The sequence below is a fragment of the Strix aluco genome, chromosome 1 (assembly GCF_031877795.1).
Source record: "Strix aluco isolate bStrAlu1 chromosome 1, bStrAlu1.hap1, whole genome shotgun sequence".
NCBI lineage: Eukaryota > Metazoa > Chordata > Aves > Strigiformes > Strigidae > Strix > Strix aluco.
In genome coordinates, this window is record NC_133931.1 from 15,619,813 (window position 1) to 15,645,997 (window position 26,185).

Below are 26,185 nucleotides of genomic sequence, written 5' to 3' on the forward strand. Positions count from 1 at the left end.
GGCGGCGCGGCCGGGGGGCGGTGGGGCAGTTTAACAGTAAACATCCTGCCGATTTGAACGGCTGGTTTGGGCGGCAGGAAGGGCCGCGGCCGCCATCTTGTTTGTTTGAGTGAGCGGCTCGGCTCGGGGAGGAGGAGCGGAGCGGTTACTGAGCCCGGCCTCGCGAGCCGCTGCACCAGCCTCCTCCAGCTCCGGACCAGGGTAAGGAGTGGCTCCAGCCGCGCTCGCTCCCGCCGGTCGCCCCGGCTCGCTGCCGCCCTCCTAAGGGGAATGGCGGGGGCCGGCCGCAGCCTGGCTCTCGGGGCGCTGCCGGCCTACTCAGGCTCGGCTGCCGGCCCCCTGCGGCTGGGCACGGCCTCGCCGGCTCTTCGGCCGAGCTCTCCTGGCGGGGCCGGCGGGAGGGGGGGGGCCCACCTGGCAGCGTGGTGTGCGGCGCCGCCGGGGGCTCCCCGGGAGGGGCAGGGCGGTGGGGCTGCCCCGAGACCCGGCGGCGGGGCTGGGGCTGGGGTCCTGGGTGGTTGGGGTGACCTGCGCCGAGGTCGGGCGCAGCGAGGCCCCGTCTGTGGCCTGGCGGCGGCACGGGCAGAGCCCCGGCGGGCGGTGCAGCGTGCGGCCGGGGAGGAGACGGAGAGGGGTGTTCGCTCCGGGGCGGAGACGGTCTGGAAGCCTGGAGCGGCCCCACGCACGGAGGCGCAGTGGCCTCCCCGCTTCCACGGGGGAGCGGAGGGAGCGAGGTGTTGGGGTCTGGCGGCCGGAATAATGTAACAGATTCCCAGGTGTGGGTTGGCAAAAAGCACGACGTAACTGTGAGGCTGCTGCAGTCTGGGGAGGGGGAGAGGAGCAAAGTTTCATCTGCTTGTCTCTTATTTTCTAATGTAATTTAGCTTGTTACTTGGATAAAGCAGACTACTGAATGTTCTCGCGATCCTCACTAGTAACATATGAACTACCTTCTGGGCACTGTGACTGTTATCTGCAAATAAAAGGGCTCTTTAAAAATGCCTGCCTCTTGAAGAATTAAGATAATTCTCTAGCAGCTCCTATGGACACTGATATAAATATTACTGTAATTTTTAAGATTTCTCACTGTCTCTGAATGAAAGGTTTCTTTTAAATATAAACCAAGGTGTGTTTTTATCAATAACAAAAGAAGTCTGGAGTCACTGACTTATTGGCATGACACTGTTTCAGTGAAAATGGCTCTTTACATTTAGATACATGGAAGAAAATAGTGTAGATTTGGAGAAGTTGTCAGTTAGGCCCATGTTGTGTGAATGTGTGCAATAAGCATACACTTTCATTAATTTTTTCTTTAGTAAAACTTTAGAAATGGGGAAACATCAAAACATTAGTAGAGCCTGGCTTGCATTTTATTTTGTGAAGGCTCATTTGTAAATATTTGACATTCTGTGAAACTTGGAAACACAAAGCCCACTGATCTAAAGTTTTAACTAGAGAGGAAGTAAGTGTGGTGGGGGGAATAAAAGGAGGAGCACAAAGTTAGTGAGACCTACAATAAACTTAAATTACCACACAATTATATAAGTCTTGTCTTGCCATCAGGGTTGCTGATACAATGGGATTTCCCACAGAAATGAGAGTAGTTGCCTCAGTTAATACATGAGTTTAACTTCTTTGAGGCAAAATGTTAGAAAGTTTTTTTACATTTGGACTCTGCATGAGCAGTGTAGAAAAATAACTGCCACAGAAAATAAAGTGACATAAGGAATTCTATTCTCTTATTCAACTTATGTACATTTAAGGAGTGTGTTAATACGTGGTTTCTGCAAGTGGATTAGCTTGACTTAGAACTGGAATTGCGCAAAACAGGTTGGGATAATCGAGATAGGGCTTAAAATTAAAAAGACTCTTTGCTACTGGAGGAGTGTACTGAATGTAAAGGCGAGGGCAGGATAGCTGCTGAGGCTTAGATAGGAAAATGGAGTTGGGGGTGGGGGGTGAACAGTGTTCATAGGGTTCAGTAATATCAAATACTGTACAATAATTCTGAGTCATCTGCCTTTTGAATTAGTACCTTTAGTGGGGCGCTGGTTCTAGCAGTTTGATTATGTAGGTGCATGGTATATTGTAATTGGAGAACATTGAATGCAGTTCTGTAAATGAGTGGTGTGTTTTGAGCAATTCTAGACCTGGTAGTGCAACCTTAGTCATAGGATTTCAGAAAAAATATTGATGGAAAAACCAAGACCTGGAGACAAATGGGAAATGCTGTATGCATTTATCAAAGGTATGTCAAGTTGGACTAGTTCAATTTCATCTTTTCAATAATTGATTTTGTGGACATAAGAAATTGAGGTGACTTGTCACTGAACTTCAGTAAAGCTGCAGGTGCCACAAAAAATATATTAAAATTCAGAAAAATTCGGATTAACCAGAGAATTATAAAGGTGGTTGAAGGAAGGAGATGAAATAAGATAGTGCTGAAAAGAGGCCTTGAACTGTAAGGAGTTATTAGTGGAGTTTGTGAAGACTGGTCCTGTGATAAATTTTTGTTTTCATTGGCACCAGGTGTTCCTTGTGCTAATGAAACCTGCAAGTGACACAACATTAGTAAGTGCCTGCACCAGGGAGGTTTTAGACATGTAAGGACTGTGTAGTGAAGGGTTATGAGTTAAAATTGAAGAACTCAAAGTACAATTGCAGGGTCAGGGTAATCCTTCTGGACTGCTGAAGTCCGGCAGGGCCAGCTCCACTCTTCACCAAATCACCCAGGTCTGGCTGGGCTTAGCAAAACAGAAACAGCATAGGAAGAAAGTATGTGTGTAGGGCAGAACCAGCAGAGAAAAGAGACTGAAGGATAGCATAAGAACAAATGAATTAAAAATTACTGTCTGATTTTTAAATTGTAGTGTGGAAGTTGTCTGCTGATCAGTGGGTGACTGTGGTTCTGGAGTAGCCTTACAAAAGTAACAGAAGTAGGTGACAATAAAACAAATTGAAGACTGAACTTAACATATGAACTGGTGTGTGTATACCTAACCTGACTTAGTAGAGTAACAGGCAAGTGGATTTAATGGGCTAGAGTGAATCATGGTCAAATTAAAATATGGTAAATATCGTACCTGTTGTCTGCAATGCTGCTGTCAACTGTTAGTTCACTAAGCTTCTTTCTGAATGTCTTGAAGGATGGGACTCAAGCTATGCAAGAGTGCTTTTCAGAGTTTAGGTAGTTACCCATTCTAATAGGCAGAAGGATTTTAAGACTTAAGATTTATGGATTGATGGTTAAGATGAATTTCATAGATAGCATCTATCCAATTTTCTTGTTGCTTCTTCAGGAGGATCGATTACCAGATACTCAGATGAGAATGAAACAGGCAGGTTGTGGGTCAGACCCTGTGTACTATCTGTATTGTATTAGTTTCACTTGTTCAGTTACTTTGTGTATAGCCTTTTTTTACACTTCTATATAAAGAAAAATATTAAAAATAAGATTATGCAATTGTTGAGGACCAATTTAGGCAGAGGAACCTGAGGACAATTGTGGCACATTGAAGCAAATTCGATGTTAATTAAAATCAAGTTTAAAGTCTTTTAAAAGCGCAATTTGGCAAGATCAGGATTTGGTCCCACCTGGTCTTGTGCGAGTACATGTTATTTTTGCCTCAGAGCAGTGCAAGCAAGACAGAAAAATGAGTAAATTCTCAGAACAAGTTTCAAGGTCCTGGTTCATATCCAGTCAATTTCAAAAGTTAACAGTTATATTTTACCTCACAAGCTTTATAAGAGCCATCAAGTACCCTTTTTCTTTTGAGGATTCTTATGAGTTGCTTTTGCAGCCAGCGACATATGTTTTACGTGTCTGCCTGAGCACTCTGCCACTCCAAGAAAGTCTTAGTTCTTTAACATTCATCCCAGTCTCAAATTATGCCAGAAAAATCTGTTTCTTCTTTATGCCACTGCATCAGCATACTGGCCTATGAATTAAAGATCAGACAAAAAGCCTGAAGTAAGGAAAAGAATTATCTGAAAAGAAAGAAAAAAATCTGGAGAAAGTGAGAGCAACAATTGGGGCCTGCTTTAAGCAATTGTGCTGATACTCTGAACAACAGTAGCTGAACTGCTCTAGCTCCGAACCATAAAGGTAAGGTGGTTGTAACGCAGGTGTTACCAGAGCAGAGCATCTGCTGGAATTAGGAAGTGGCAGAGATTCATATTGTGACAGGAGATTAGTGCTTCAGGGGATAGAAGTATTACTTGTTAATAACAGTTCAGATTAATAGACACTTTAATTTGTAGTCTGATTATCACTGTTTCTCTTTGTGTATTTCGCCGTGGCAAGGCTTCATTATGGATGAGGAGAAACAGGCAACTTCTGTCAGAAGCAAGTTGCTTTTTGTTCTTAATCTCTCCAAAAGTTTAAGTACCCTGCACAGGTAGTATAATCTTCTCATTAGTCTTACAAGCAAGTTTTAGGTTTGATCCATAACTCCAGTACTGAGTGGTAGTCAAACCTAGGCAATACCACAAACACAGGTGACGACTTACTGTTTCTGTCCCTTCCCTTGGTGCAGTGGTTTTCAGTCTCTGTTCTTTGATTTAATTGCTAATGAAGCATATGTTTTGAAACCCATTCACATATGTTAAGCCCCCTTATGGAGAGTACTTTGACTTGGCTTGTCAGTTCTTTAAAAGACAGAAAGAAGTAGAAGTTACCAATGTGTCTGTTAAAAAAGAAAAAATAAAAGTGAAATCATTAGCCTTGGTGTGATCTGACAGCTCAGTTTTTTGGGGAACCTTACTTCCTCTTGGATAGTTGTCATGCTTGCATTGCCCTTGCTATCTGGGATTTAAAGTGATTTTTTTTTCTGTCCAACTTGTCCAAATAGTATGTTTCACATTTAAGTATATTCATTACATTTGATCTTCAGTATATTTTCAGTTATCTGTATGTTTGAAGTTTTGTGAAACCCATGCTACATGTTTTAATGATTATAAAGCATTGGTAAATAATTGTGCCAAACTCCATGAATTAAAGTACATTATTTTGCAACTGTTGTTGGAAGTTTTTAGTGGAGTAATGCAAGTGGTTTTGTTAACTGTATGTTTGTGTTTTCCGTTGTTCCTCATATTCAGAAGTAATTTACAGGCCTGCTGTTACCAGAGCAGTGCAGGTTTGTGGTAGCAACTCAAGATACCAAAACACCGTGCTGCAAAGTTATGTCTCTTCATATACAAAAATACTGTTAGGCCTTTGAAAATGCACAAGGGATTGAATTGTCTGCTGGCCTTTGAGACAGTGTGATGTCTTTCAAAAAACACTGGGGGTCGGAGGGGGGAAGTAGAATACCTTCCTTTTAGATAGCTTTTATTGATCAAGGAGACTTCCAAATCTGTTTCATTGTGCTTCCTAGAAAAGTTTGTTCATGTCCATCTTTGTGCAGTGCTGTCCTTAGCCCCCACACAATCTCAACAAATAAAAATGGCATTTTAACATTTTGTAATCTGCAGTTTTGTTGTGACTAAAAGCTATCAACTTCACTCCTAAGAGTAGTTTTAATCCTTTTGATCTACTGTGTTAACTCGAGCTGAAGCTGAACATGGCCTTTATTTCCTTTAAATCTGCTACACTGTGTTCATTCTTGGCTATGAACAGAATCAGTGGCCAGTCTGTTATTAGGGCGGATAAGCTTGAGAATCAGTTCTGTTGTCCAAACAACTCCGTTCTCTCTTTAATGCAGCTGAAATTCGAAACTTTCATCATCTTGCACGTTGAGTGATACCTATGAGGGGGTATAAGTATGGAGCATGATACAACTACAAAAATAATTTTCCCTATCCTTTATATTCCTTCAAATCCCATTTATTAAAAGAAAACAAGCAAAACCACAAAATTAAAAAAAAATTATTTGCCCTTACTTTCAGAGATCTACCCCTAGGTCTACAGTTTTTCATCTGTTATGCAGATATCTAGAGGTTGACTTTGCTTCCACTGAACCAGTAATGCAGTGCTTCTCTTGCTCCTGTACTTAACTTTCCTAGCAGTCACAACTGTGCTGGTTTTTTTTGTGTGTGAAGCATACCCTATATATATATGTATGTCTATATATCTACAGTCCTACCCTAGCTGCTTTGAAACTTATTTCTTTTACCTACAAGTAAATTGGTACGGTTTAGGAATTGGCTTCTTGAGACTCTCTCTGGCTGTCATGTTTACCAATGCTTTGTGTTTTCCTATTTTCCCTGTTTGCTTATAAGCTGTGTTGGCATGCATTTGGTAAACACTATGCATTTGGTAAAAACTATTTGTGGCTAGAAACTGATGCTCCTCACACTGGCTCTGCCCAGATTAAACTGCCTTGCTTTTACTGTTAGGTTCCTGTGCTTCCTCTGGTAGCTTTTCTGTAGGCATGGAGAAGGTAAAAACTAAAATGCACTTGTTGCATCTCTCCTGTTCTTGTTCGCTTCTTTTTATCTAGTTACAGATACTGCTGGAGAAAAAGCTGTTTGTGGAGAATCTTCTACCTCTTTAAAGCAAACTTGTCTTCTCACCTTGTAATTGAACTGAACCATGCTTACCTCATGCATGAAATTGGCAGGTTTAGATCATAAGACATCATGCTGTTCTGCTTCCCCATAGTTTGATATGTTGGCATCTTATCAGTTGTAAGAAGGTAGTTACTAGATATGTAGATAAAAGGAGTTCTGTTTTTTCTGGTGAAGCAGAAAGAAGAAAATGAAATTTTCAGGAAGTTTGAAATAATGCAGTCAATTTTTTTTACCATGTTTATCAACACTTGTATAAAAAAACGAAGTGTTCCTCCTAAGAGGATTATGAAATGGAGAGCAGTCTGTTCAGAAGTGAAGACATAATTTTACTTTCTGTTTAAGAAAACAGGGTGAAGTCCAAAAAGTTCAGGACTATGTATTTTATAATGCTGGATGTTCTACTGAAACAATGTAGAATATATACTGGTATAGTAGTAGCTACTGAATTAAGAGTAGAAAGAGATGGAAGTGGTGGTAGAAGACTACTGTGGACTGAAAACTGAGATATGTTTGTTTGCATTATGTGAGTTCAGCATCATTGCCATAAAGTTTAATATAGTCAATTTTTTTTCTTGAGGGAAGGTAAACATTTTTAAATTATGTAAATGGTCATTGGTTGCTGTTCTTCCTGCTTTACATTTCCTCTGCAGTAAATATGTAAGCTATTACATGGCCACCACTTTAAGTGTTGACTTATTACATATTTTATACAAATAGTCTGACCTTAATGATTGAAAAGCAAACATGTGCTTTGCTTACTGCGGATAAAGGGTGTGTTTACAAGGTGTTCCTCAAAAAAAATGTATAGGAAAAATTAATAAATTTGCCTTTCTTTTTACAGGTTTGCACTTTGTTTTAGACATCTGGGATCATGTTCTATGCCCACTTTGTCCTGAGCAAGCGTGGGCCGCTGGCCAAAATCTGGCTAGCGGCCCACTGGGATAAGAAGCTAACCAAAGCCCATGTTTTTGAATGTAATCTGGAGAGCAGCGTGGAGAGTATCATTTCACCAAAGGTATCTATTTTACAATGATGTAATGTTATCTTGTAGTGAAAAGAAATTGTGTGTACAGGTGGTAGTTACTATTTGGGTCACTGAAACAAATAAAATTTTTAATGTTGCTATTTTAAAGGATGGAAAGGTCTGTTCAGATGTGAAGTACCCTGTTGGCTCTTTGATTCTGAAGAGTGTTTTCTTGTCAGTTTTCTAATGCTAAAGTATCATGCAATTTAGTTACAAAATGTTTTGCTTTTCATAACTGAAGGACTTGTATCTTGATGTACTATGCATCATTTAGAAGCAAATGGAAGAGAGGAAAGCCCAGGCTTTTCAAGAAGTAACTTTTACAGGCCTTATGATGCCACTTTCAGTGCTGCTGTTATTGGGAGCTGTAGAAAAAATACTTAAGATATTCTTGTATATACTTGTGACCTAAGTTCAAAGCATGCTTCTGCTTTGCTACAGCAAAAAGATCTGAAATATCATGGTAGCTTGTAATGTTATTGGTAACATGAGGATAGTTTTCCATAAAATAAACATACTACATTCTAGTGTAAAAGCCTTTCATTTGAAGCTTGTAGTCTCTGGTTTTCTGGGAAGTGAAAGGTAACAAAACTGAAAGAACATAACACTTCTGAATGGCTGCTGTAAAACCAGAGGAAATTTTGAGGAACTTGAACTTTTAGATGGTTTTTTCCCTCTACTACTCATGAAAACGAAATTTTTCATTTAAGAACTAGTGGACTGATATGGTTGTGACTTCTGTCACTTCACGGATGTCTGAATGTCTTAGAAGAAAAGGAACTATTTGAAAAACAAAGCTTATTTTTAGCTTATTTTTTGGTTGATAGAAATAAATGTTTCTATAATGCTACTCTGGATTTTGGAAGAGCTGCTACGTATAAGCAAAAGATGTATAGTACAGTCACAGAGATACTATTTATTCTAAACCAGTGATTTGCTTCCAGCTCTGGAAGGATTTAAAAGATGATGTTCGTGGTCTAATTAGTGAACTGCAGCATTCTTTTAGAAAAAGGATAAATTGATAGGCACTCTTTCATATATTTAACTTTGTGTAACACTTTCATCAACTGGAATATTAGGAAGACATTCTATGCCATAAAAATTTTGAGTTCTTAGAGTTTGAGATTAAGCCCTGTGTGGCTTGATCATTCTGGGAGACAATTATTCTATGTACCCTTCAACACAAGTCTTATGCTCTTTCAGACTAAAGTACTTAAGAAGCATCTGTCCCTCAAATACTGATCATTTTTCTGTTCTCACAGCAGATAGTTGATTACTACTTAAACGTAGGAAAGCAGTGAGGTTAAAAAGGAAAGGAACTTAAACTTGTTATAATGTGGCAGTGCTTGTTTATGGACACCCCACCTATTCCACTATTTCTCTCTGATTTTCCCCTTATCTGCAGGACACAAGATGGAAAGGTAACAAGTAACAGTTTTTAACCAAATTTTACTTAACCAAATCATAATTTATGGTTGTCCAAATTTTTGGGTTTTTTTTACTTTTTTCCCAATTAAAGTAACAAAGGTGTCAGAAAAAAGATGTGGTAAAACGGGTCTTGTCATCTTTTTTTTTTTTTTTTACAGTAGACAGAGCAGTGTTTGGGAATTCCTGGAGTGAGCTGCTATTAATTTACTGGTATTTGCCAGGTCATCCATAAAGAATACGTAGAGTATGATCTTGAACTGTAGACTTCATATTCTTTCTTTCTTAAGTTTTCTTCTGATTTTTATACTTGTTTTGGATATTTGATGTTACTGCAAAACTTATGCAAAGCTGACAAATTTCATTAAAGGGAAAAGAAAGCAAGGCTACATCTAATTCACTGATTGTGCAATATGTTTTTAGGTGAAGATGGCACTTCGAACTTCAGGACATCTCTTACTAGGTGTTGTTAGAATCTACCACAGGAAAGCAAAATACCTTCTTGCAGACTGTAATGAGGCTTTCATTAAGATTAAGATGGCTTTTCGTCCAGGTATCTGTCTTTAAGTACTCTCTGAAAAGTTACGTTGTTATATAATGATATTTATTAAGAAGGTATACAATTCTACCTTCCCATATCTGTAGAAGAATTACATAGTTATGAAGGATTAAAGGAGAAGTTGTTTTCTTTAGTGCAGCTTCAGGCTGGCTGTGTGACTGAGTTGTATGTTGAAAAACATGTTTTAATTGATTTGTGAATGAAAACTTTTCCTATTAGTGCTGATCCAGTAAAATATCAGTTATGATTTTGGCTTCTGTTGGTGTATGGCGTTAAATGAAAATATGCTGCATGGTTTTTACCTTCTGTCACAAGTCTGAAAAAGGCCAGTTGCATGTTCTGAATAGAAGCACAGAAGGGAGCTTGTTTCCATTAAGGGTAAAGATTGCCTTGCCGTGAGTTACAAAAGAAACAAATAAGGTGGGTTTTTGCCACTTTCACATTTTGGTTTCTGGGAATAACATGAACTGCAGTGTGCACAAAAAAGATACTTTCCTGTTTGTTTGTGTGACATGTAACTTCCCCCCTATTGTTGCTTGCTGTAAGATTTTCCATGAAGATGGGGAGCCATATTAATATCTAAAATGACTTTGCATCCAGTAGTTAATTACTAGGCTTACACATGGCTGATAGTTTTCTTTAATTTTGGCCTGGTTAACTTTTTTCTAGTTGGCGTGTAGCTGTGTCAGTGACTCAGCTGGATACTCACAGCTGCTGAATCATATTCTACCTTTTTTAAGTTTGTGAGTGTAATAGATTCAAAAGCTGAACTTAAGACTTTTTTTAAAAGGCAACTCTTGAAAGCCAGCGCAACAGTAAATTTGAGAAAACTTAAGGTATATAATGCCTTTGTCTTCACTTCCTGATCTTTGTGTTGTGATTCAGGCATTGAACTTTATGTAGCTTTCAATGGCAATTTGCTGTGACTCTTGTTTACTGTTGCATTTAACTTCCCTGGGTGATGAGAACACATAAATTTGTCTTAATTTCACAGGGCTCAATTTTCCCCCATTTTTCCCACTCTCAACAGAGTGCACGTAGAAGGTGAAGTGCCTTAAAACAAGATTTACAAAAAGTGGCATGCTGACCTGAAATAAGTTGAGGCTCTTGTCTTTGTTCTCAGTTTTTCAGCTTTTTGGCTTAGGAATTGGTTTGATCTTCTCTGCTTTGAGAATCATTTACATGTTTTATTTTAAGCAGCCAACAGGTAAAAAATATTGGATAGCACTGAAAGGATGGCCTAGGTGTCTCCATTCCTAGCCAGGTACCAAGATGAGTAAGCTACATACTCATGTTTGTTCCTGGTCTCTCTGGACACTGGTTCTTTGACTATCCATTGTGGAGGGGAACACAGTGGGCAGAGTGTTTCTGAAGTATCTGTACCTCAGAATTGCCTGTGTTATGTGGGTCAGAAGGCAGAACATAGATCTGCATATTACAGAAGGAATTGAACCTGCATTTCCCATGCACTTTCAAGTGTCCTGACCTCTGAGCTTTTGAATAAAAGGGAGGCACCAACTACTGGCACTGTTTTTGTGGGAAAAGAATGCCCACTGAATAGCAGATTAAGCATCTCGGGAGGACAAGGAAAGGTGTGTATGTGGTTTAGGTCATCCAGATGTTTTAAATGTAGAAGCCTAAGAGTTTGTGTAGCCCGAGTACAGTCAGTATTGTGCTAGCACTTTCAGAGTTAATTGAACTGACTACATGACCCAGTAACAAAATAGTCATACTGTGTTGCCACTGCTTTACCCAAACCATGCTGTCTTGTTGCCGCTGCTTTACCCAAACCAAAATATAGGACTAACCAGCTCATCTGGAGCACCGTGGTAAAATGATTTTATGGCAGGTACCTGCATAATGTTGTGATGACATACGTCACCTGTGTTAGCTGCACAGCTCTGCATTGTGCTACACAAATGTTATGGAGTGATTTGAAACTTCCAGGGTTATACAAAACAGTATAAGGGCTGAAGGTACGTATTTTGAATTTAGACTGAATTTCAATAGTAACGTGATCTAAGGTCTCTTTGTAGGTGTCTAGCATCACCTCGATTCAACAATTTAAAGACAAGAACCTCATGCAGAGAGAACAATGCTGAAGGCACAGGGGAAAAATGCTGTCCTTGTAAGGAATGGGAACTCATGTCTGAGTGTTCTTCTCTGCAGGGGTTGTCGATTTGCCTGAGGAAAACAGAGAGGCTGCTTACAATGCTATTACTTTACCTGAGGAATTTCATGATTTTGACCAACCACTTCCTGATCTAGAGTAAGCTTGGCTTTTTTTATTTCCATGCAAATGGTGTTTGGTTTTAGTGGAGGAGAACCTGGTTTTGAACAACAAACTTATTGCTGAATTTAAAAAGTCTGTAGGTAACTTGTATTCCTAAGTTTTTAATATACCAACCATCTTTGTATTGATTTTAAGTTCATAGGAGCATGTAATTTTAACTAAAGTTAAAGCTGTCCTTACAGAAGCTTCTGAAAAACTCAGATATGTATTATCATTTTCTTTTTTCTTCTGTGCAAAGCACTCTACATCACGTACATTCTCAGGTTAGACAAGATTAGTTTTGTGGAAATGTCCTTGTTGACCTTCTGTAGTGGCACTTGTAATTCTTAACTTTTTAATACTAATGGGTTACTTGTAAACATAATAAGTGTACAACTTGAATAGTTCTTGATCTTTAAAAAATTGATGTTACCCTTTTGTATTATTCATAATGGAATTTCTGGGATACACTTTGCTTTACTCAGTGTTCTATTTAGAGTATATTTATTTGGAGCATATACTAATTTGAAACTGCATAAAAATGCTGTATTCTTCTAAGAAACGTACCTTAACACACCACAAAGAGTGTTAACTTGGTACTGTTACTGGATATACTTCTTGAGAAATTATATTAATAGCTTTTGAAGTTGAAGGGGGGGGAAGTATTTTCTTCCTTATCAATTTGGCCTTTAAAATTTTGACCCCAACATAACAAGGAGTGAGAGGGGTTACCGATAAGTTTCCCAGAAGCTAACAAAATTTGGATTATAGGTTTTAACCATGGATGGTCTTACTCTTTTAAGTAGTGTTTTCTATTTTGTATTTACCATCAGCTTTTTTTTAAATTAGGTGTATAGTGTACTACTTAGAAACTAATTTTGCATTTATCTAAGCAGGCTTTATCTGTTGTTAATTTTGTTTTTAAAAAGGAGATTTTTTAATAATTGCCTTCTGTTTGTTTAAGTGATATTGATGTGGCCCAGCAGTTCAGTTTGAACCAGAGTAGAGTGGAAGAAATTACAATGAGAGAAGAAGTAGGCAACATCAGTATTCTCCAGGATAATGACTTTGGTAAAAAATCTCATGTATTATTATTTGTTACTAAGCTAGTTTTGGTAACTGTAAAGTTACGGTTTTGCAATTACTGCAGATTTCCCACTAAGTACAAAACATGCTGTGTTTCCATACATTTAATTTTTAGTTTGTACACACCAGTTTTTCCAAAAATCCTGTCCTCTAATATTCAGCAAGCTTCTAGCTGCCTATATAAAGCTGAAGAATATTCAGTCAGGTTAATTAGTGAACTGCTATGTCAATTATAATTTTCAGAATCTGGTATGAATATGAAGTCAGCCATTGCTTTAATCCTAGGCATGTTTTCAGTCAGAAACTTATGAGATTTCTAAAGCTGAAGCAGTTAGTGGTGACTAGTTTACTTGTATCTTTTCAAGGACAGGGTTCTAAGATACGAATCAAAGCCTGAAGACAGTTGTATTTGAATATATAGTTTCCAGAGTACAATCCATAATTTAGTAATATTTTTGAAAGTATAATCTAGGTATTGATGGTGGTGTTGATTTGCTCTCTGTACATGAAGCCCAACCTTGAGGCATAAGGTACAGCTTTTTTGAATTCCTTGGAATTCTTTGGTTTCAGTGCAGCTAAAATTTAGTAGGACCTTGCTAAAATCAATTAAAATAAGTATAATAAAATGCTTTGAAGAAGAGATGGCTATTTTTATAATTATTTTAACAGTATTTTTGCCATAGTATTGCTAGGCATAATTCCTTACATCTTGTCATTAATTCTGCAATAAAGATCACTTGAAATTAAGTTTGGTCTTACATTTGGGCCTTTGATTAGCTAGGTCTCTTGCATCTTGGTTCTTTAGCATTTACAGCAGTGAAATTGTATTCTTGCAGGTGACTTTGGGATGGATGATCGTGAGATGATGAGAGAAGGTAGTGCATTTGAGGATGACATGCTAGTGAGCACCAGTGCTTCCAATCTCCTGCTGGAACCTGAACAGAGCACCAGTCACCTCAATGAGAAATCTAATCACCTGGAATATGAAGACCAATACAAAGATGATAATTTTGGAGAAGGAAATGATGGTGGAATATTGGGTATGTCTGAGAAATTTGTTTTTCCTCTGTCCTACCTTCTGCCTCAATAATTCCTGGGGGGGATGGAGAGGAGGTTGTTTCCTTTGTTGCCAAGGTCCCTCTCTAAGTTATGCCTTCAGCAGTGGAATTCTGGTTTGAGTGCTACAGCAATATAGATGATGTGTGGCATGTGAAGTGTTGGCATATTTCAGATTGAGTGAAATTAAATCATCTAGAGTTCTTCCATTCTATACATAATGTTCTTCAGAGAAAAATCAGTATGCATTTCTTCTTGTTCCTTGACTTCTTCCAAGGGTTTAATATGTTGAGAATTGTATTGAGTGCTTCTCTGTGAAGTACTAAAAAACCTAGTAGGATGCAAATATGTGGCAAGTGTATTGTGATAAAGGTTATCTGTAAGCTCAAAATTTGAGCTGAATTGTGCCTTGAAAAAGCACTCCTAGCTGCTTTTGTGTCAGCATTGAAAGTATAGGTATTTCTAACCTTTGCACTATCTTTATCTGTATTGTCATAAATCTGCCTGTACCTGTTTCATGAATTCGTGGATGCAAAACTGATTCTTCTTTTATATGGTTGTTTCAGATGACAAACTCCTCAGTAATAATGATGGTGGTATTTTTGATGACCCACCCGCGCTCTCAGAAAGTGGAGTAATGATGCCAGAGCAGCCTCCCCACGATGATATGGATGATGATGATAATGTATCGAGTGAGTATTATCTAGGGCTAGATCTAGAATTACTTAGTTTCCAACTAATTTAATTGGATGCTAATTCCTTAAAAGCATCTTGAACTTGAAAGTATGTGTCCTGTATCCTGTGGTAAATGACTTTAAGGTGTGGAGGAGGGGATGGGAAGGGTTAGCACAGTTTCTTCATATTTTGGCAATAGTGCAAGATACTTGTTCTAATTGGCAGTGGGTGGACCAGACAGCCCAGACTCGGTAGATCCAGTTGAACCGTTACCAACTATGACTGATCAGACAACGCTTGTTCCCAATGAAGAGGAAGCTTTTGCTCTGGAGCCTATTGACATAACCGGTGAGTAAGCTGTTTGGGAATATTTCACTTGGCTCGTCGGGGATCACCTTAGCTCGCTGGAGTGGAAATGAATGTCTAGCACTGCTGCTGACTTCTCAGTTAGAAGAGAAACCAGGGACCAAATGCTGAATTCCTTTTATTCTAACCGTAGCCTTCCAGTACTTTCCAGGTAGGTAGGTAGCTTACATTGATGGTCTTGGAGGATACTAGTTTGTAGTTTCTGCAGTCAGTATGTATAGTGGCATGGTACTCTAGCTTTTGATAAACATGCTGGTTAAAATACAGTGAGTTAGGATAGAACTCATCATGTCTTTAATTCTAATACAGTATCTGTAGTGCGGCACCGTTCTTGATACATTGTATTTGATGACCAGGAGTGACTGTTGACATGGAGAATGAGTGCTCTCCTAGTGATTCACAGCTTTAATGAATTGCTGAATTAAGGAGGTGCATCTTTGTATTTGAAGTTCTACTAAATAGTGAAATTACTTGGGTTTTTTTTCCTAATGCAAGACACTTTCTTATTTTAACTGATACTGTGTTTGGCTCATTATAAACAGATCCCTGCTTTATTTAAAAAAGTAAGATCTGGAAAAAATGTAGTTTGTCCTGTGTTTTCAGACTGAACTCCAGGCCCTGATTTACTGCTTGGCCAATTAAAAAGCCCTAGCACTGCCCTCTGGCGGCACGCTACAACAGAGGTCCTAGCTGATCCGCTGGGACTAGCAAAGACAGCATTTGCCAGAGCTTCAGGGTCTGCTGCAGAGTGCCAGGCTGTAAGCAGTTTACAGTAAAGTCATTCTAGAGCAGGATGAGAGGTACAGGTAAGATAACCACCCACATTAACCCTTCCAAAGCTCAGATAGGGCTTAGGGGAAAAACTTGGTGTGGTATTTTGACTCTTTGGTCAGAGGGACCCTTATATCTCAGGGGTTTGCTGCTGAAGAACGCCAGCCTGAGAAGCAAGCCATGAGGGAGGGAGGCATGTGCAGCTGATGATGTTGAGCCTTAAGTAGATTCAGTTGAACTACAGGTATACATAGAAGAATTTGTAGGTTATGGGACAGCATTCCCAGTGTTGAACTTTTCATAGTGCTTATGGCTTTTCATTCCTTCTCCCTAAGCTAACATGGCCTTAGATTCTTGAGGCAGCTTTATACATGGGCAAATAAGACCTATAGAGAACCTGCAAGATTATTATACAGTGTGGTATCTGTTTGAGCTAACCTTCATTACATGCTAAAAATCTCAACAGTCAAGGAAACCAAAGCAAAGAGGAAGAGAAAGCTGATTGTGGACAGCGTGAAAGAACTGGATAGCAAGACTATTCGAGCCCAATTAAGTGACTACTCTGATATTGTTACCACTTTGGACTTGGCACCTCCTACTAAGAAACTGATGATGTGGAAAGAAACTGGTGGAGTTGAAAAGCTTTTCTCTCTGCCTGCACAGCCTTTGTGGAATAACAGGCTACTGAAGGTAATGTTTTTGTGCAGGTTCATCTCTAAATGGACTCTGTTCAGGGTTGTGCCTCATATATAGTAAACATTGGCATATGAATAGTGAGATAGTGATAGCAGTATTCATAATTTTTTAAAAAAAATTCATTAAAACAACTAAGATAACATCAATGCTTAAAATATTTATCAATTACAGAAATAAATGATTTCTTAAAATGTTACTGCTGTTGGAGAGGAGCTTAAAAATGGGAAAGGAAGATGGCCCATAATGAAATGAAAATGATGGCCCTGAAATGAAATTAAGGACACTGAGAACTACAATGGTGAATAATGTAACCTTTCCCCTGTAGCTCTTTACTCGTTGTCTTACACCCCTGGTACCAGAAGACCTAAGAAAGAGGAGGAAAGGTGGGGAAGCTGACAACCTTGATGAGTTCCTTAAAGACTTTGAAAACCCAGAGGTTCCCAGAGAGGAGCAGCAGCAACAACAGCAACAGCAGCAACGAGATGTCATTGGTTTGTGTCTTGGCAGTGATGCTCTGCTTTCCTTTAGAGCTTATTTTTCTCCTTTGTGCTTTATATTAAGTCACCAAAGATTATGAATGAAGCAAAGATCTTTGTAACGGTTGTTTAGCTTGATACACAGTCTGTAACTTAAAATAGCATTTTTTCCTAGAAGTAGAAGACACTTAGAGATTCAGTTTGATCCAGTGGATTAAATGGGTATTGAATTGGGTTGTGTGCACATCTGTACCAATTCTGTTTAAGTTACTGCAAAAGCTATGCAAGCTGATTAGACTTAGTAATGTAATTTGAAACTACAAAAGTATCTAAAACTGCGTTTGTTGTGGAATATAGATGAACCTATTCTGGAAGAACCAAGTCGTTTACAAGAATCAATGATGGAAGGCAGCAGAACCAACCTGGATGAATCTGTTATGCCACCCCCACCACCTCAGACAGGTGTTAAACGCAAACTGCAGCAAGTAGAACCAGAGCCAGTGTTACCTGTGAGTAAGACTTTTTTTTTTTTTTTTGAGACTGAGAATTGTGTAGTGTCTTTGAGCAGGAAGTGACAGAGATTGGAGGCACTAGATTTCTGTGGTGTTGTGAGATATGCTGGAGTAGTATCGGAATCTTTGTCCCTGGGTAGTCTTTATGGTGTTTTTCTGAAGTGGAGAGCTTACTGAAACATTTAAAATGCAGGTAGGATAAAGGAATGGCACTGTTTCCTCCAGAGAAAGTGTTCAAAGAGTAAAGTGTATTGCATACAAAGTTCTTCAAAGTGACGAAGTTCTTCTGCTTGGCAAGTATATACGAACAGCTTTTGCTGATGAAGAGAGGACTGTGCTAGCTGCACCAACTTCCTTTTTTAAGATGGTCCCAGTGTTCCAGGGTTAAGGGTTCAAAGAAAAACTTTGATCTTCAGAAGAGATTTCCTAGTTGAGTTATGAGTAGACTTGGAAACTAGCTATCATCTACCTCTTCTGTAAAAGCTATGATGCAGTGTGAAAGGAAACCGTATTTGTGCAGGGGAGAGGAAATGGGCAAAATGAAAGGTGTATTCTTTTTCTGAATGCTAACCTGGTGTGAACAGTCCTGATTTATGCTGTCTTTCTCATATTTGCATTTTTTTAACCCCACTTTTCACATGTTTCTTGGTTAACAGGTTGTTCACTGTAGAATGAGACTGTTAGATGTTACATTGTCTTACTAAAAAGGATGGCAGCTGCTGCTCCTCTTGGCCATGTCGCCAATGACGTTGTGAGATTGGCATTGGCTGTTTATACTTTCTGCTGAAGTCAATGGTATTGGTGTGTGTTGGGAATTCTTAGATCATGCCAACCAGATCAGGCCTCTAGCAACATAACTGTAGTGATACCTGCTGTATGACTCTGAAACAGAAGTTAGTTTGAGCTATTTTAGGTTATGTGTAGAAACAGTTTCAGGTGTCAGGGTAACTTTACTGGCGAACACTTAACTGTGTATAGGGGGAGAATATATTAATTTTATTAAAACTGACTACATAAATTCTGTTAAACTGCTCTTCTGGATTTTCCTCTTGATATCGTCTGAGAATGATACTTGAGCACCAAATTCACTCCTACATTTTTGGAAACTTTACAAAGTACCTACATTTCAATGCCTTCATGCTTGTATTGCAAAGAACAACATTTTGATATTTTGAAGATGTCTTTTTCCAGTGAGTTAAAGTGTGTTCATGTAGCACTGCATCTGGTTATGTGGGATTTTAAAGTTGCATGTGATGATCCAAGAAATGAGATCAGTAGTTTGGATGGTGGACTAAGTGAAGTTACTGGAAAGCCTTTTTCCTTATAGCGGTATTGTAATTTCTGGTTTGAATAAAATCTAAAGGATTAAAAATACATGGATGCACAGCAAAACAAAACAAATTGCTTTTAATTTTTCAAAAATGAAAAACTCTGACAAACAGCTAAGATTTAGAGACTTGGGTTTTGTGAAACTAGTTTGTAGCATCAGCAGTCTATTGTAAAAGCATGGATAAAATGCTATCTGTTTAACGGTATTGTATACCCTTAAAGCATCCACCGTCACAACAGCTGGAAATACCACCTGTAGAAATGCCTCCAGAGGAGCCCCAAAACATCTGCCAGCTAATACCAGAGCTAGAACTTCTGCCAGAAAAAGAGAAGGAGAAGGAAAAGGAAAAGGAGGAGGAGGAGGAAGAGGAGGTAAGAACTCTGTAGAAAGGGTTTGTGTGTTCCCCAGCACTGTTTGACTTTGAATTCATTAAATTAAGAGAATTTGTTAAATTAAGAAATAAATCTTCAGACATTGCTTGGGAAATGATAACCTTCGGAAATGTAGATTTTTAAATTATTCCATGACCATTTTATATTATTTACATTATTCCATTTCATAAATTGTGGATCTGCTTTGAATTAGAGGGTTCTCCTGTTCTCACACATGGTTGGGTTAAACCACTCTATTTATGATGCCTTATACAAGAAGTTTTGAACTTAATTTTATGGTTTTATATATTTATATTTTAAATAGTTCATGACCCTTAATAAAGGTAGGTTTTTGTAAGAAAACAGTCCCTGTCCTAAAATGTGATAACTGAAGTTGTTTCTTAACTACAATATTTAATATTCTGAGGATATCAAAACAAACTTCATTGATTCTTTTTATTTTACATCCAAAATGCATAGTATTAATTTAGTTTTATAAAATCTGTTTTGTTGGAAAAAAATGTATCTGGACATGTCAAGTCTCCTTCTGTAACAAGTTTTATGTATGAAGAAATGTGAGTTACTTTAGTCAAGATGACTTTCCTAGCTATGTAAAAAGCTGTTAGAATAGACTCTTTTCAGTTGGAAGGGACTTACTGCATGACCATTTCAGGATGTTGCTGGATGCAGAGAAAAGTTACTTTAAAAGTAGTACAATGAAGAGGAGGAAATACATGCTGACTTATTTTTGAGAAATAAAAAAATTGGCTAAGCAGTTTTTCTGCATAATTTGAGGTTCTTGAGTTCAAGACTGGAAACAAAGCAGATACTGCTTGCATGTGTCACTTTTATGGTAATTTTTTTAATTCCCGATTCAAAACAAAGTTTTTATTGTAAAAGCCATATATAACACATCTTCCATAAACAAGTACTGCGTAGGTGACATGGGGAGCTGAGTTGTTATAGCTGGCCCTCACAGCTTCTAGCAGCAACCCATTTTCCTTTTCAATGGTTCCATTTCCACAGTGAAATGAGAAGAGAACATGTGTGTGTTTATTAATGTTTGCAAAATAAAAGCATTGCTGATACTGTACAGGTTCAGTACTAGCAGTCCTAGATTAGACTGAAATGTCTCTTCCCATTCAGCTGTAATGACTGAACTTCTTTGTTTTACTAATTGTCAGCATAACATTTTGAGTACAGTCAGTGGCAAGCAACCTTACTATGGTACATCAGTTACATGTGTGTTTTCCTCTGTCACACTTCCTGCCTCTCCTGGATGTATCCTGCAACTCAAGTTATCTAAGCCTTCTGACTTGATCAAAAGAAAAAAGCTGCAGTGATGTCTAGAAATATCTTTCATTTCATAACTCAATGGATTAAAAGATTATTGTTTTGTAAATGCATGAATTTTGGATGCTTGCAGGAAGAAGACGGCACAGGGGGTGATCAGGATCAAGAAGAAAGGAGATGGAACAAGAGGACTCAACAAATGCTTCATGGACTTCAGGTACACATGATAATTTGATTTCTATTAAAGTAGCTTTTGAGTGTGCCCACCAACACTTTTGACCCGAGTTAAAAGGTTAAGAGTTTTCTTTGCAGTAGATGTTACAGACTTAAAATAGCAGTTCAGTCTTAGAGGGGAAGAAAAATGCTTGTAATTGATTAAATCGTAATACAATTGTCACTCTTCTCCCAAGAACTTTTGAAGTAAAATTTTTTGCTTAAATGTTTTTCAGCCTTTATGGCCACACTTGGTGTGCAAGTAAGACTCCCAGAAATTCAAATTTTAAAATGATTGGGTTTGTGGTTTTAATCAAACCTTAGCACCTCTGACTTTGTGCTATGTGACCCTAGGCAAACCTCATCAAGGTCTAGGGATAAAACCATTTTACTGGATGTTTACTCCCAGCTAGGCTAGTTTGAAAATTTCCATGCTATGATAAGGTGAATCTATAACAACTGTGGGAATCTGACCTTGGCTGAGGTGCAGCATTACTTTTCAGCATGTGGTTTCGGTCTGCACAGACAGATAATCTTTATAGGATGGATTCTTGCTTGCTAGAACTAAAGAGCTTTTTTCTGATAAGATAATTGAACACCCTTAGTATACACTTGAGCTTAAGTGCAAACTGCTGACCGTTTGCATATAAGTCTCTGTACGTGTACTTCATACATTCTTGGACTACCTTTGCCTTTCAGTCTAGTTTGTGGCTCCTACCCCTTTGTTCCCTTAAACATTTTGGCAGCTCCTGAGATTTTACTGTCACTGAAGTGTTTCAGTTCCATCTCTCTAAGCTGTTTGTTTTCCAAAGTAATCCTCAATTTTTTGTAAAATTGATAGGCTCCATCGCTGCTGATAAAAGCTCATCGTCATTATTGTATCTCCGGAGTTCCAGTATCGTAGACTGGGTGAGGGAGGGAACACTGCTGACTTTTCAGTAAACTGAGATGTAGTAGTATTTCATATTCTATCAAGTTTCTCAAAAGTACGATATAATCAAGCAAAAGTTTTACATTTCTGGAAAATGTTAGTAGAGTTAGATTGTAAGAATTACTTGCTTACATCTCTAAACAATGAAACCTTAATTTTAAACTCATAAATAGTCTTTATGACACTTAAACATACCTAAATTTAGTTCAGATTACATTGTAAACTAATGTGATTTAAGTTAGTTTTTTGCACACCTGCAAGAATTCTGCTAGTTACAATTTTTAAACTGTTGTAGTTTAACCCTGGTAGTCAGCTCAGCCCCACACAGCTGCTTGCTCACTAACCCCTGGTGGGATGAGGGAGAGAATCGGAAGGGTAAAGCAAGAAAACATGTGGGTTGAGATAGCTATTAAACTGTCTAAAGCAAAAGCTGTGTGTGCAAGGAAAGCAAAATAAGAAATTCATTCACTGCTTCCTAACAGCAGGCAGACATTTAGCCGTTTCCAGGAAAGTAGGGCTTCATTACACATAATGATTACTTGGGAAGACAGATGCCGTAACCCCAAATGTACACACACACACACACACACACCCCTTCTTTCCCCCAGTTCTTGTTGCTGAGCATGACATCCCATGGTAAGGAATATCCCTTTGGTCAGCTGGAGTCAGCTGTCCCAGCTGTGTCCCCTCCCCACTTCTTGTGCACCCCCAGCCTACTTGCTCCGAAATAAAAACATTTTCTCCAATCCAAAACATAGCACCATATGAGCTGCTTTGAAGAAAATTAACTCTGTCTCAGCCTAAACCAGTACAACTGTTGCTTAAAAGTAATTTTTAAAGTATACAGATGTTTAGTTGGTAGTGTTGTGAAATGTTTTCCTTTCTGAATGTTTCATCACAATTTCTGAAAAGAGCTTAAGAATTCTCTTCTGGACCATATCTAGCTTTTTTTTTTTTCTTCAATTCTCTCTTCCATGTGCTTAAAAGAGAATCACACTGGATGGCTGAAACATTAAGTCTGTAACAAAGTTAAGATCTGTTTAATATAAAGTAATTTGGTTTGGCCATCCTAATATCTTTTCATCTAGTAGATATTCCAGAGCAGACGGTTCTGCTTTAAATTGAAGACGTCAGTTGTTGTTCTAGCCAGCAAACAGATGTATTTTCCTGATTTTTTTTTTTTTTTTTTTTAATATTCTGGCCAAGACTTTGAAAAAATGTAAGTGACTTTGGGTATTTAGTTTCAGACAAACAGAGGAGTTTAAGAAACAAGCTGTCTTTCACCCTGGAAAATTATACATCTTTTAAAAAACTTTAGCTCTTGAAATTTTGTTTTAAACAATAGATCATGATTATTTTTGGAGTTATTTTTACTTTGAGAAACAAACTATTTAAAAACATTTGTTCTGTAGTCAAAAAAGACTGGCTAGCTATTGGCGCAGAAAGAATCTGGTGCCATACTACGGTGTTTCTGGAGTAAGTTGCACAGATTCAAGACTGATTTTTTTTTTTTTTTTTTTTCACGTATCTCTGGAAAGCCTGCTTGGTTTCATATAGATAAAGATCCATATAGAAATTTTCATGCACATGTTGCAATGTCCCCATCCAGTGTCGAGTCCTTCCCAACCCCTCTCAGTGTCCTGGGGGTGACCACAAACATAATCTTGCCAGTGGACGTTCTTGTTTGTGTGTACTTCTCTATTTAATTTGTGGTATTGATGTTTGTTTTTCAGAGAGCTCTTGCTAAGACTGGAGCGGAATCTATCAGTTTGCTTGAGCTGTGCAGAAATACGAATAGAAAACAAGCAGCTGCAAAATTCTACAGTTTCCTGGTACTTAAAAAACAGCAAGCTATAGAGCTGACACAGGAGGAGCCTTACAGTGACATCATTGCAACACCTGGTCCCAGATTTCATATTATTTGAATGGTTAGATACAGCAGAGCTAGTGTTTGTTTCACTAGTGCGTACATGTATTGCCCCATCTGTAGGGCCCACAAGACCATTGCAGAAAATTTAGATTTTACTGTCTGTATAAAGTCCTTGGTTTTCTTTTCGGGTTATTTTGGTTTTTGTATTTTAAATTTACCACTTAAATTTTTAGTGAAACTGCTGGGGTGGGTGACTTGAGTTCTAACTGCAGAAACCAGGCAGCTCAAGGACCCATATGAAGATTGTTTTAACAACTCAGAGCAGATGTGTGCAATATTCGTGCATGTAATGTTGAGTATCGATGAAGATGTCTTACAATAATTTGACTAGTTGATTGAATAGTGATATTTTTAACCTATACAAGTAAACCTGAATGGCCAACCTATTGTCTGATTAAAAACTTTGCCAAACTCGTCTAAAATGTTCGGTCTGCTTCTCATAGTAGTGGGTTTTTCTCCCCTTCCCTAGATCTTTGTGCATACCGTGGGTCTCTTAAAGCTGCCAATATGAAAGGTAGTGCCTGATATGTCAGCTTGCGTTGTCACTGCATTTTTGCAGTCAGATTTTTGTAGCCCTTGATGCTAAGGGGAAACGGGTGTCTGTGGAAAGCACTTCCTCTATGTGATACTATTGCATACATGAAAGGACAGAACATGTGTTAGGCATTTTAGACGAAACATTCCTTTTCACTTGTCACCTCATTATGGTCCACTACTGATAATGGCTAATCACTGTTAATAAGCGTCAAATAAAAACTCTAGTCATTTCATTTAAACCTTTAAGATATCAAAATGCTTTAGGTTTGTTAGAGCTGTATATAAACTCCAGACTTTTTAAAACAGACTTCTAGATTGTAAATTATCTGATTTTTATTAAGTAGGCATATGGGAATAAGAGAAGTTGAACAGATTGCCTTTGTAAAGATGCTAAATTCAGATACCACCTGTACCGAAAGGGCAGCAAACTTGAATATACAGTACAAACGGGCACAGTTCCACTTAATTGTGTAGTGTATTAATGGCTCTTTGGGTATATTTATGGTTTTAGTATGAATTTTTCCAATAATGCACACTCCTGTGTTCAAAACATTTTATCCGTTTTGCAAAAGAAGTCCCATTTGATTTTACTTACAAAGAATGAAGCTTTACTGTTAGACCAGGTAGCACCAGAAATTATGTGAATATGTTGATTATGGAAACCTGTCTTAACTTTTTTTAGGGCAAAATTATTCACACTGAAGGTTCTGGTTTTAATGTTGGCACTTTTGTGAAATAATTTTGGGACTCTGAAATTTCAGTGTATACTCAACTGTAAAATTATGTGAATGTTTAAAAAAAATCTGAGACTACATGATGACCATGTTTTAATAATCCTTGGAAAAGTTAATTGTATAAAGTTACTGCAGCTTTATTTTCAACATGATGTGCCTGTAAAACCATGATTTTTTTTTTTTCCCCTTTGTAAAAAGAGACATTGTAGATAACTTGAATGTTTAATTATAGAAAAGGTCATTAGTTTCTTGTTATACATTTTTAGTCTGGTTTTGTTGCTTTTCAAGGTTAATATTCTTGAAAATAGTTGATGCTGTTATGTATAACTTTTCTAATAAAAGTTGTGTTATAAGCTGTTATGTATTAGCTCTGTATCTTGTTTGAACACCTTTCACTTATGTAGTAGGGACCTAGCATTTACAGGTTGCTTGTTTTGGTATTAGGAGTGGAAGTGTAACAATTTAGCTCTTTGAGAGATTTAAAGCTTGAATATGTAAACAGATTTCTTGCCATTAGGAAGGAAGAGTTATTTTACTGGCCGTACTGTGGTTTTGTTCAAGCGTTCTATGCTAGGAATGTCTGTGTGGAAAATTAGGGGAGACTGTCTATAAAATGTGATTCATCTCCATGCCAGTCCCTTCTGAATGCTAGAATGTATCCAGCTTGAATTCCTTTAGCTCTGCTGTTCCCTTGCTTCTAGAATTGCCTCTGCATGTGGGTATGTCAGTGCTGCTGAAGTTATGTGCTCCTGGTAGATCCAGACACTTGGATCCAAGCCTGTAGAAACAGTGCCTCTCCCGTGGAGTCACTTGGGCTACCTGCAGAGCTCATACAGACCCCAGGGTCATGAATTCTCTTCGACATGGGCTGTCTCTGGAAGTTGAAGAACCAGCCTGGATCTGGGCTCCACACCAGAGTGACTAGACTGCTTTTGAGCTACCTGTGAAAGTGGTGGGGCTGACCTTGTTGTGCTGTAAGTCCTGTGGGATGCAGGCTGGCCAGTGTGGAGCTAGCCTGAGTGCGTGCATATGTGTACAGCTTACCTGCACTGCAAAATAAGGACTTGATTTTTCATTCCTGTGGTTAAAGCTCTGTGAGGGAGAGAAGCATGGGAACTCAGGTACCTGGACTAGAATGCAAGGTAGCTTTTTACCTTTTTGTTGTATCAATAATCTAGGACATTTTTATCACCAGTTTTGCTCTTTGTTACACCACTGTGATCAGCACTCATGACAAGCTGATTTTGTACAAATGTGTGCTCCCAATGACACTAAATACAATCTGAGGTAGTGAATGCAAGCTCTGCTTTATAATATACAGGATTTGTTACTAGTTTTGAACATGGCCTGCAAGTAGTACTGGCAGATTTACATTTCTTTGAAATCAGGCCTCACAGTAATATACTGATCAGCTGTCG

General features: G+C 38.4%; 1 protein-coding gene across 2 annotated transcripts; it reads left to right on the plus strand.

Annotated features, from left to right (window-relative positions):
• Positions 1 to 25,127, plus strand: RAD21 (RAD21 cohesin complex component). 2 transcript variants are annotated; one of them, XM_074807717.1, is made up of 14 exons: positions 1 to 201; positions 7,352 to 7,525; positions 9,383 to 9,512; positions 11,688 to 11,787; positions 12,755 to 12,861; positions 13,713 to 13,916; positions 14,499 to 14,624; positions 14,833 to 14,955; positions 16,211 to 16,434; positions 16,766 to 16,931; positions 17,274 to 17,425; positions 18,980 to 19,129; positions 20,556 to 20,639; positions 23,300 to 25,127. In XM_074807717.1, the coding sequence occupies exons 2-14, from the start codon at positions 7,382 to 7,384 to the stop codon at positions 23,489 to 23,491; spliced, it is 1,902 nt and encodes a 633-aa protein (XP_074663818.1). In that variant the 5' UTR covers positions 1 to 201; positions 7,352 to 7,381; the 3' UTR covers positions 23,492 to 25,127. The 2 variants fall into 2 exon arrangements, 1 of the variants encoding a protein (XP_074663818.1); XR_012621026.1 differs by lacking the exons at positions 20,556 to 20,639; positions 23,300 to 25,127 and adding an exon at positions 18,085 to 18,223 and having other exon boundaries at positions 18,980 to 19,107.
• The last annotated feature ends 1,058 nt before the right edge of the window (positions 25,128 to 26,185 follow it).